The 12,218-nt window shown below is 36.7% G+C and overlaps 1 protein-coding gene across 1 annotated transcript in view; it reads right to left on the reverse strand.

The window, feature by feature from the left end:
* Positions 1-1,698: 1,698 nt before the first annotated feature.
* The window catches only part of LOC139722400 (adhesion G protein-coupled receptor L2-like), a 91,424-nt gene continuing 80,904 nt past the window's right edge, over positions 1,699-12,218 (reverse strand). Inside the window, exon 25 of the mRNA XM_071633706.1 lies at positions 1,699-2,762. Within this exon, the coding sequence (XP_071489807.1) occupies positions 1,930-2,762 (833 nt within the window). The 3' untranslated portion in view covers positions 1,699-1,929. The remainder of the gene's footprint in view (positions 2,763-12,218) is intronic.

A 12,218-nucleotide genomic window follows, 5' to 3' on the forward strand; every position in this document is an offset into this window, starting at 1 on the left:
AAATAGGTTCTGTCATAAATTTTGCGGAAAAAAAACGACAAAACAAAAGGTCGACAAAACAAAAGGTCGAAAAAACAAGGAAATACATAAGGAATTCATAAAACAATAAAATACATAAGAAATTGATTTAGATACCAAATTTTTTTCAAGTTCATTGTTAGGAATGCTACAAAGAATGTTTTCACCAAAAATTAGGATTCTAGGAGCTTTAATTTCTGATTTACAGCCAAATGCATGATTTTATGCATATATTAGCATAATTAATCATTATGATGAAAATTTCCATTTCTTTTTGTATAGCTTGGTAGAATACGCCACAGGTAATGCACATGCCAAATTTCATGGCGATTGCGCGATTGACGGCCGAGATCTCGGGGGAGTTGAATAAACCCCTCCCCGGCCACAGAACACCCAAAAAAGCCCGGCCTGGTTAGGGTTAATATTGCTAGTCTGCAAAATTGATTGAGTTTAGATTAACGTGAAAGCAATCATGCCAAAGAGTGCGGTAGGAACTGAAACACACATAATATTTATCCATAAGATCTCAGTTTGGTTTGGTTACTTCAGCTGATGGTTTTCAAGTTAGCATAGGGTTCCTCATTATTATATAATCATAATATACCACACTATATTACTACATATTGACCAAGATATCGTTCTTGTGATACCACACACTCCACAATACGATAGTGCCCGTGCGACTTGCTATGATCTCCAACCACACATTTCCAAGAGGTGAAGGATTTACAATGGTAAGAAACTTTTTTTTTTTGTCAGTACTTGACTTAGCCTGACTTATAATTCTAATATATGCAAGTTTTGTCCTTTGGATATTAGCACAGCAAGACATCATTCATGTAAATCTGCATCACTTACCTTGTATATAATTAGTATACCCACAAGCATTCTGATTTTTTTTTAATTATTCATGAAGTAATTAGTTCTTTAGATATTTATCCAATCATTTTTGCAACCATTTAAAAAAAAATCAATTTTCAACAGAATACTTTTAACTGGGATGCTACTTCAACCAAAATGTACTGATGAATGTAACAGGAAGAGTAATGGATTTTCAACATTTTTATTCCAAAAAACAGATGTTCCAATCATTGTAGGACACAAAAAAGTGTGGTTTACATGGAAAAAAATCTTATTATCACGGCTGGTCTTCTCTAAAGCTACTGTTGCTTGCAAAAGTTGATATATTGTATTGTGACTAATATAATGGGGATAGAAAGAGATTAAAAACTTTATTTGCAAGTTCCTGACTGATGCAATGAATATCATGTAAAGTCTTGACTTTTTAAAAAAAATCATTAATTCACTTTATTTGGTCAGTTGGCTTCATCTCTTGAATCGCTGAACTTCGTGCCCACAACCCACAATACAAGTAAATGCATGACACAGGAATACATTTTTCTTCACATATACACACACACATTATGGAATTCTTCCACTCACATCTTATGTTTTTGAATGTAATCACGGATCTCAAGACGACCTGTCCTGATTTTCCGAGTCTCAACAGAAAGCAAAATCTCCTCAAACGCAGTCAAACTAAAAGTGACTGCAAGCACTTTTTGAAGGCAGAGCTATTCTGCGGTTAACGCATATAAATATGTACAGGTACAAAGCAGCTGGCGAGAGTCTCTGACGGAGGTTAACCCGTTGGGGACGAGTCCCGAGTATACTCGGGCAGGTGTCTATGGGAAATGCATGTTGAAGCAAAATCAGTCCGTCCTCAACGGGTTAAGATTCAGATTTGAATACAAACATCTGTGTCTCTTTAATCCACTGATTGCTCACTTCAGAGTTAGTATTTCACACAGGGCAAGGCAAGTCCCCAATCTCCTTTAGCTCAGTACTCAGTGGGTTAAATAGGCAACTTTCAAAAAAGAAGAACAGCATCAGTCCAATTGTATTTTGTACTCAGATGACAGTTTCCAAGTGAGATCGCGTTGACTCCGGCGATGCAGGTGTCGAGGACAGTGCAAGCGTACTGGTGTTTGTTGAATTGCTGGCGTCGTCAACATCGTCCATTCTGGAGGCACGTTTGTGCCAGGGTGAGGGATCCGAATCTGATTCGCTTTTCACTTTGCTACACTTGGCCTTGCAGGGCGAGTCCGACTTGCGAACTTGCGACGAAGTGGCAGGCAGCGTGTGGTAGTTGCCCTGTGCGGCGCCTCCACCCAACGGCCCGCCCGACGTAGGCACGACTGTCGGACTGGGAACCACGGGCACAAGGTCCATTCTGGCCTTACAGGCATGGGCTGTTAAAGGATTAATCAAGTCGGGCATGCTCCCTGTCAGACCACACGTACCCGAGTTGGGAAACAAGTGAGCTTTGGTGGGTTTGTCCGGCGACATTGGTGATGCTGGGGTGAAGTCCTCGCTAGAGCTACTGCCACTACGCGAGCCACCTATACCGGACTCGCGGATTAAAGGGTGCATCTCAATCGGGGAGGAGGGCTGCTGATGCGACTCCGTCGGTGCTATGTTGATCAGCTTGGCATGCTTCTGGCTGTCACAGTCCGTATCAATGATAAGCGGCTGAAATTCGGTAGTGGTAGACAGGCGGTTGTTGCTGGAGTTTTGCTGCAGGTCGCTGCTCTCTCCCGCATCCAGTCGCGTAGATTCGTGGACGGGATTCTCCTCGAAATCCATGCTGATGCCTTCATCAGCGATGACTCTTGGCGTACCAAAGTCTGTGCTTTCTTCCGGGGCACTGAGCTCAGAGTTATATTTGACTGGTTCATATTGACCTGCAATAATCAAAAGATGTCAGAAGCATACTTATTAAAAAAATGTCAAAATTCAAGTTAAAGTGATGGCTATTTACATTCTCATTCAGTTATTCACTCGCACATGCACGCATGTTAATTATAATATGTACACATATGTTTTGTTAATTGTTGCCAAGTTACAATTGTATTTGTTTGTTATGGCTATTCGTTTTTATGGAGTCAAATTCAAATCAGAAAGTGCTTAATGTTAACACTAGCTTGTTATATAAATTCCTGCAATAACTTGTATCACTCTGCTTACATGAAAGATCATTCAATTCTTCTTCTTTTTTTCATCTTTTCTGCTGCATACAATTTCCAAGTGAAATGCAATTACTGAGCATATTTGTGAAAGATAAAACTCAGTTCTTCACATATCTTTTGGATGGAGGATAATTACAGAAACACAGAAACAAAGAAAAGTCACTAATTTCATTATATCAAATATCTTCCCTGTTGAAATGACTTTTTGCAGTGTCAAATACTATCACTAAAAAAAGGTCATTAGTTTTGAGCTACAGCTTGACAATAGTCAATGTTTGACTAAAATATCCTATAGTCCTTCTCGAGTTCCCAAACACACATTTGTCCTCAGTTTGCTCTTCTTGAAACCATTTTTAATATGGAAGAATGTCATAACTACACACATTAACAAAAATAAAATTTTAGTTTTTAAAAAGTGACAAAAATCACTGGTACTGTTCTATTCCTTAATCCTGTCTACCTCAACAGATATTAGGACATGGAGCAGTAATTATTATAATCTATGGGATACAATGTAAATACGGATTGTGAATTACTGTAACACATACAGTAATGTACTCATTAGTGCACACATACACATTCACTGTTGGAGTCTCACATAATGAGTTTGACACACATAATATTATTTACATCTTCTTCACACACTGCAAGATCATAAAATATTTCTAAAATCTCAAGACTATAACTGATTTGTAACAAGCTTGCTTTACATTCACATTAATATGAGCATGTAAATAATCAGCAAGGACAATGTGTATGCTACATTTGAAAAAAAAAAACTATACAGGGTATACACATTCTGTCTTCTGCTTTGACGGCAACAGAAATATCAAACTTCTAATGTAAACCTCTGAGTTTTAGTTTCTGAGTTGGTACTATTCATGAATAATTTAGCTGGCATACTGTAAAACAAGAAGCATTTGGCACGTAAAAATTTTGCAAATTGGAGCCGACCAGACTTTTTCACGGCATGAAACTTTTGCTATTAAAATACTGGCATTTAATGTATTGTGTAGACAAACACATACTCGTACACATTACTTTCATGAATTGTGGCTCCTCCTGAAATTTGCAAAAGTTTCATGCAACCAAAATTTCTGGTTTCACAGTATGCCCAAGTCTTCAAACCATGGAATTACATTTAAGGTGCAGTTATGGAGTGAAGTTTCATACTACTGTAGTACTCTAGGTATTAAGACAGGTTACAAACTGAGCCTCTTGCTGAGAACATGTGTGAGTTCTTGCTTAATTTCTCGTGAAAACGAAACCAAAAATCTCTATACAAAAGCTCTACAAACTTAAGAGAGTATAAAAACAAAATATCGTTTTTTAATCTTGTGGCGACATACTGTAGAATTGATGAATTCTGCAACTTTTTCCTACCGATGCATCATTTTGATGTCCATCTCAAAATAATCACGGGGCAAAATACCGACATGCAAGTACACATGCAAGGTTTCAGAAGAAAAACGGAAGAAAATTACAATAAAAGAGGTGTAGTGAAAGCATTAAGGTGAAGCTCTGTGTATTAGTTCCAGCATCAAGTTCTGACATTGCAGAAAGGTTTTGTAATGATTAGTGTCACTTTCCATAATATATTTGGCTTGTTACATGTACAGTAGTGTGTGACTAGACAGTCATTCTGATCATCAAATCAAGATATCTTAACCTTTTCAGTCATCTGTAACCTATGATGTAAGATTGTATTTCTTTTTGCATTTTCCTAACCTCCCATATGTTTGGGATAAGTTATTTTGCAAGATCATGAAAGGAATTCCTGGAATTCTTTCATTATACTTCTTTCCTTTTTTCAGCACATTTTGTCATGTTTGGCAAACTACTGGGATACCGTTGGTAGTATAACTGTAAATGTGCTTGTTAAACTCTTTGCTTATGAGCAAAATACTACAGACAGTGATTTTCTCTGAAAATATCATTCACTCTACAACTACACTGAAAAGCATGTGCGATTATGCCTTCTCACTCAAATCTGCCTGCTAATTACTGAATGAAATTTTTTTTCTGTGAAACAGATGAGCTATAAGTTGATATGTTTAACTGTGGAAGAAATGATGACATAGTGAAAGTGTCTGTAATATGTAGAATTTAAGGTCAGGGAGTGTTGACCATTGCAATCACAATGGCATAATTCTTGGGGTGTGCATTAGAGTGAACCCCATCCCCCCCCCCCCATAAAAAAAAAGATGAACATAAGACAAATACAGGTAGATCCTGTGGCATATGATATGATCTACAGAATGAAGTGTACAAAATAGACCCTATGACCTACTTGTACTGTTGGGGATTTGTTTGTTCGTTTGTTTGTTTGTTTTTTGTCTGTTTTGTGTACTTCCAGTCGGAAGTTACAAGAAAAACAAATATATGTTTTCTCAACAGTGCCACATGTCTCACTTCTCTGGTTTAGTCATTGAGTTGTTGTGACTGACCCATTCAATCTATTGTCCCTAAAAGTTAGAGTGAACCCAAGACTGGTCTCTCTCTATCTAACACCCACAAGAAGAAGAAGAAGAAAAAAAAACACACCAAAAAAGAGAAGTACATGTAACAGAAACTGTAGTACATAATACAAGAATTAAAATATGTCAATTAGGCTTCCATAGGATACTGTAGCAGAATTTCATATACAAGTACTACACAATACATAAAATCTTGTATCTCTATTACAGAATACCACAAAGCATAAAAATGATCTTCCAACATACATGTATTAATATGATGGAAACAGAAATGTGTGAGAGTGTGAAGATCAACTTAAAGGCATGCATCAGTCGCATCTTGCTATACATGCTAGGGATGGGCTTGAAATCAAAAAGAAAAGGAAAACTTCTCTGCATAACAAGTGCACGGCACATGACCCATGTTAACTCGCATGCATACAACATATCATTCATTTTTATGATTGCTGATTTTAAAGTGAAACTCAAATCACATATTCAGGTTGACATAAATCAAGCGACACAATAAAGTTTCATTCACATTTGTATATCCAACTAAAGAAGAAGAAAAAAACAATATTTCAAAGCAATATTGATATTTCTCATGTTTTCTTGCAACATTTTCTTCTTCAAATCAAATATGCAAATAAGATGGGGTTATGATGTCATCTCTTTTAGAGGACCCCAATAGACATCAGCTGCACACCAATCCTCACTTTAGTATCCCACAAAACTCTTACGGTTATGTTTGTTATGATACTAAACAACATTCTAATGTTAACTTTAACATGCAATCGAGTTCCACTCTTTTTTCAGGAGTCATGATAGTTTGCTACCGTTGTTGTTGTTTGGTGGGGTTTTTTTTTTTTTGCTTGTTTTTTAATGGACATCATAGAAATGGCAGATAAACTCAGCAAGAATGTGCCATAGTGTGCAAACAGTGTTGCAAATAGACCTTAATTTATCTAAATTTATCTAAATTTATCTAAAACCAATTCTAATTCAAGAATGCAATTTAAAAAAAAAAGAAATATACAGCACCAGGTACCAATTGATATGTCTACATGTTTTTCTCTTCCTATCTTTGGTAGATAAATTGCCAAATGCAGGAAAAAAAAATCTACTGATCAGTAACTCAGCAATGAACTCACTAGTCATGGACAGCCCCATGCAAAATTTATGAGGATTCCAAACTATTGAGAAGAGGTTTTAAACAAATTGTTCCCCCCCCCCCCTCATAATTAAATGCAAAACGGCAGGGTGCAGAATCAACTTCATCGTGTTGTATGGCTCTATGTTCTGCAAAAGGGCAAGGAGTAAGGGATACAACTCAGGAAGAGACAGGCCCTCTATTCAAGTGGCTTTGTAAGATGGTGGGCTGAAAAGAATTAAGAACAAAATCTATTCAAGAACATAGCATACCATCATCCTGTTGCCAGTGTGTAAAGTTTGGAAAGGGTGGGGGGGGGAGGGAGGGTGATGCAAGCATCTTCATGTGGTCAGTCATGGTCAGTTTCGGTCAGTGCTGGTGGGCCAGAAGGCATGGCAAAACTGAGAAGCAGGTTGTAAATGATGCAAGAGTTGGCAGTTTAAAGGAAAGTGTCGGCAAGGGTGGGGAAACCAGGTGGGTGGGGGTGGGGGGCAGTCATGTGCTAGTAGCAGGAGAAAAGAGACTTGGTTACCTTGCACAGTGCGAAATGCGCAATATATACAAGAAATGGCGCCCTCTATATACACAAGAGTGCCGCATCAGGGCGCGTATGCAGGCAGTGCAACGGACGATTCCACTACAACTACTACAGCAAAGCCTGCGTGATAATATGAGAACAAGACAAACACACAGAGAAAAGAAGGCATAGCATGTGTAGTTTCTGTGTATGCATATGGCAGGCAAAGATTGTACTACGTGACATGCATCTAAAAGTTTTTTATCCACCTCAAAGAAATATATAACCATGTTTGTTACATTATTACACAAAGACAGAAGTTAAAGGTCATACAGTTGAGTTTCATTCAGTTTCATTAACCAACACAAACAATTACATTTGATACACATTTTCAAGGCCCAAATGCACACACCAACAAAATGATGCCATAAATGTGTGACTATCCATCCAATGTGAAATCCCAGATACGATGAGTATGGTAAAGGACTGTACACTACAGGTCAGTGCATCACCTTTATATCCAACTGATATTGAACAAAGAGTGCCATCAGTTTCTACTTTCACAAGTTATTCCCACATAGACACAGACAAATAATGAGAGGTGAAGACATTGACATAAGAAAATTGCTTGTATCATTGATGAGAAAATCAAACAATTCTTGCTTTTCTTACTACATACATGACCAGTGGTATATTTTATGTACACTTGGGAAAAGTAACCAAAAGTCATACTTGTGATGAAATATGAATGGTGCACACACAAAAAAAAAGTTTGCAAAATAAAAAGAATGCTCTACTATATAAATGAAAGAATAATGCTGCAATTAGTACCATAAGTTTTATGATGCCTAAACTAAAAGGCAAAGAAAATGCAAAATAAATGGTCAAGCAAGATAAGATGGTACAGGTATATGCTACAGAAACTGCTTGGATATTGGATCCAGAGAAAAGAAAAATCCCATCAAAAATTAATGGCCCATTAAAACATAGTACCATTTATATCATGATAAGCTGCTCCTTGAACTTTCTACACAATACCCCTCATCAAAAGCCTCTCACAACTTCACTTTATTTCTAATTCATTTTCAGTGTACAATACTGTGTCTCTTCAGTTTTGTGCTTCATGTGCAGCAAACAAATAGTTCATATTTTCCACTTGAAGACTGCCCGATTTTACTGCACACTCATCATCACGACAAATTTGATATATCAAGTACAGTGCTGTACTCTCAAAAACTATTTCACACAAGCTGTTTGAAAAACCAGGACGTAAGACATATAAAGAGAAAGTTTGCCTCATAGGATTCGAGGCATATTGGGAGAAAAAACAGCTACAAATGATATCAGAAGTATTATCGCCACTGTCAGAGCACCCAAGTTATGATGTTTAAAAGGATCAAATGTTTTATTTGACTGCATCAGATCCTTGTAGTAACACACATACTACTGCATATAAAGCAACATTTCTCACTATATCAACTCATGGACATGCAATTAATGTGTATATAGTGTCTTGTGAAGCTGGTAATAAAATGATATAAAAACAAAAAGAAAGATATTAAGATGTATGAAGCAAAAAGGAAAAAGTAATCAAAATGAAAGCAAAAAGATATGGAAAGATATGGAAATAGATGAAAAGATGGGGTACTTTTATTTGATGGTAGATAGGAATGATGCTGGCTCAGGGAAGGATGAGTTACACTTGAGATGTGAAATTGACTCCAACTGGCTGCCCTGTAAGCATTGGAGGCGGAGGCATTGCCATGGAAACGAGGAGGATGTTGAAAAAAGAGATGGAGAGGCATTGTTTAGACACAGGTGGGTAAAGAGATACGCAAACACATCAAGAGCAGAGTCATTCAACCAGAAACTTATTTCAGATTTCAGCTCGCAGAGCAATTCCCCTTGCTTGCAAAGTTCAGACTGGCTTATTAAAACGTTTAATCACGAGCAAGATTGTATGATCAGTCCAATATTTAAAGAAAGTTACCAAACAGCACAATTTCACAAGATTTCCAAAACAGTGATACTTGAAGCACCATATTTACAAATTAGGATAGTATATGATGATGATGTCCACAGCTCTCACATTTCCAATTGATCTTTTCACACATCTTCACTAAATTTCCCCCATTTGACATGAAACCAAACAGAAATACTTGTAACATTCACATCACCTTTGTGTTATTTAGACCTAATGACCTGGCATAGATAACATTTTGAAGGAGAAGGGTTGCAGTTGCTACATTGCTCCATAACATGGCCTCATGACTATTTGTGTTCACACCAGCAAGACAGCTGTAGGGTGATAACTTCATGGTCTCTTCTGATTTGCATACATTGTTGCTTGTACTTTGTGCAGCAAACACGTGAATCTTGATAATTCCTTAACTGTCTAATTCCAGGTCTGATTTTGATGAAATTTCTGTCATTCTGTTCATCTGATATTACTTAATTTTGAATAAATTTATACATGAAACTTGCCCTTTAAAGACTAACATATCAACTCTTCATCTTCTTCTGATGTCCATATCTTTGCTTTCTGTAGATATCTCTATAATTTAGCTGTTGTTCATGAGAAGTTTGTCTTGTGTAAAGACTACAGGAATGACAGACTCTCATAGAGAACAGGCCAAGGGAGTGGTTGACAAACTTTTTTTATTTTGTGGGTACACACAGCCTTTTAAAGTAGCAAAATTCTACATGCACTTGTACATTGTATAAGATCATTGATGGCGAGCTCCTGATAACACAAGTGATTCATACTCTACACTGTCAGGTAGTACTGTATATATGGCAGACTTGTACCTTGAATGCGATCTTAATTACTTCACTGCACCACAGATGTTTCATATGACACTATGAAGACCACTGACTGAGGGAAATGCATTTCATATCATTACAAAAACACACACAAAAATGACCCTTCTTCAGGGCATCTGTGAAAACACTCCTAAAAATAAAAAAATAATATGAATTTCCATTGGTGCGTCAAGCCTCTTAAGGCTGATACCATTCCTACATAATCATGATCACATTTTTTCTAGTTCTTCTTCTTTTCTCATCTACAATTGTCTTTGCCCTTCATTCTGTGATAATACATTATCATATAATACAGTGTACATTATGTACATACATTTGTGTGTGTGTGTGTGTGTGTGTGTGTGTGGGTTTTTTTTTTTTTTTAATTTAAGACATAATAGTTCGAAGCACTTAAACGACAGCTGGATATCCAGTGTACAGTAACACAAATGTGAAACTTAATACACTGAAATGGAAATTATACATGTCTTCCACATCTAGAACCTTCTCAGCTTTGGAGCAAAAGAGTAAATAAAGCATGGAAAATAACTGGGTACTGTTGCAAAACACACAACAACAACAACATGTGGTGTCTGAAATACCTTGATAGAATAGATAAGATTCTAATCTACAGTATTTGAAGCTAGAAGTGGAACTTGAAGTTGGAAAAGGAAGTAAACAGGGAAAGGAAATACTCAACAGGTGCGATGTGTTACCAGGATGAATGTAAAGAGTTTCATACTTCGTAGAATGGAATCTCTAACAAGTATTCAGTTACACATTTAATTTCCGCCACAAAGACAACAAATAGGGGAGGAAGAAAGACATCCCTTTAATTTGTGGCATACATCCGACAGTCCCTGTTTGGGTGACAGATGTGAGTATATAAGGAAATGTTGCCGAAGCTTGTGTTTGGTGACCTAAAAACCCTTCTCTTTAGAACCTTCCAAAATTATTTTAAGGAAATTCACAAACAAGGCAAAGCCTCCCACCTAGCCCCAGAATTTCAGCAGTAATGAAAATCAAGCACTACTTGGTTCAGATGCAATTACATCTTGGTTTCATCCTTGTCACAACAAAAGAGAACAGAGGCATAAATTGTTGTCCAAACCTTACATTCTTTAAATGTCTTCATCTTCCATGAGAAAATTAGAATCTTAGAGCTACTAGAGCAAGATCTGCACACCGGAGTGTAGACATGTATGATGTGTAAACTTTGAATGTTACATGATCCCTCTTTCTTTTTTGAAACTACAACTGCATATCAAAAATTTGCATCATAACATCACACAAGGATAGATAGACTGATAGAGACAGAATGACAGATAGATAGATAGATAGATAGATAGATAGATAGATAGATAGATAGATAGATTGATTGATTGATAGATAAATAGATAGATAGAGAGATGGATAGCTAGCTAGATAGATAGATAGACAGATAGATAGCTGGATAGATGGAGAGATGGAGAGATAGATAGATAGCTGGATAGATGGATAGATGAATAGGTAGAGATAGATAGATAGATAGATAGATAGATAGATAGATAGATAGATAGAGAGAGAGAGAGAGAGAGATAGATAGATAGATAGATAGACAGATTGACTGATAGATAAATAGATAGATAGAGAGATGGATAGCTAGCTAGATAGATAGATAGACAGATAGATAGCTGGATAGATGGAGAGATGGAGAGATAGATAGATAGCTGGATAGATGGATAGATGAATAGGTAGAGAGAGATAGATAGATAGATAGATAGATAGATAGAGAGAGAGAGAGAGAGAGATAGATAGATAGATAGATAGATAGATAGATAGATAGATAGATAGATAGATAGATAGATAGAGATAGATAGATACATTGTAGGTAGATAGATAGACAGACAGACAGATAAACAGAAAGTTCGATGGATGAACAAACAGACAGACAGTTAATCATTCAATCACTATGAGCCTAACTTACAAGTCTTCTGAAAAAGAAAATAACATTCTTGTTTTTCTTTCTTTTCATCTAGAAAATTCCAACTCTCTTTTCCTTGATATTCTTGTCAAGGTATGATTATCTCCTTTACTTTGCCGCTATACCTCAAGGTTTCCTGGAAGCATTTTTTATGCCAGCATCAAAGCTGTGCACTGGTGAAGTGTTACTCTTCATCAACTCTCCATCATACTTTTGAACAAATTTGGAAGCAATTGCATTTTCATAGAATACATCTACAGATTGATATCTTGCATACCTACGG

Source organism: Diadema antillarum, unplaced genomic scaffold (assembly GCF_040938485.1).
Source record: "Diadema antillarum isolate AM-2024a unplaced genomic scaffold, OU_Dant_1.0 scf00000164, whole genome shotgun sequence".
NCBI lineage: Eukaryota > Metazoa > Echinodermata > Echinoidea > Diadematoida > Diadematidae > Diadema > Diadema antillarum.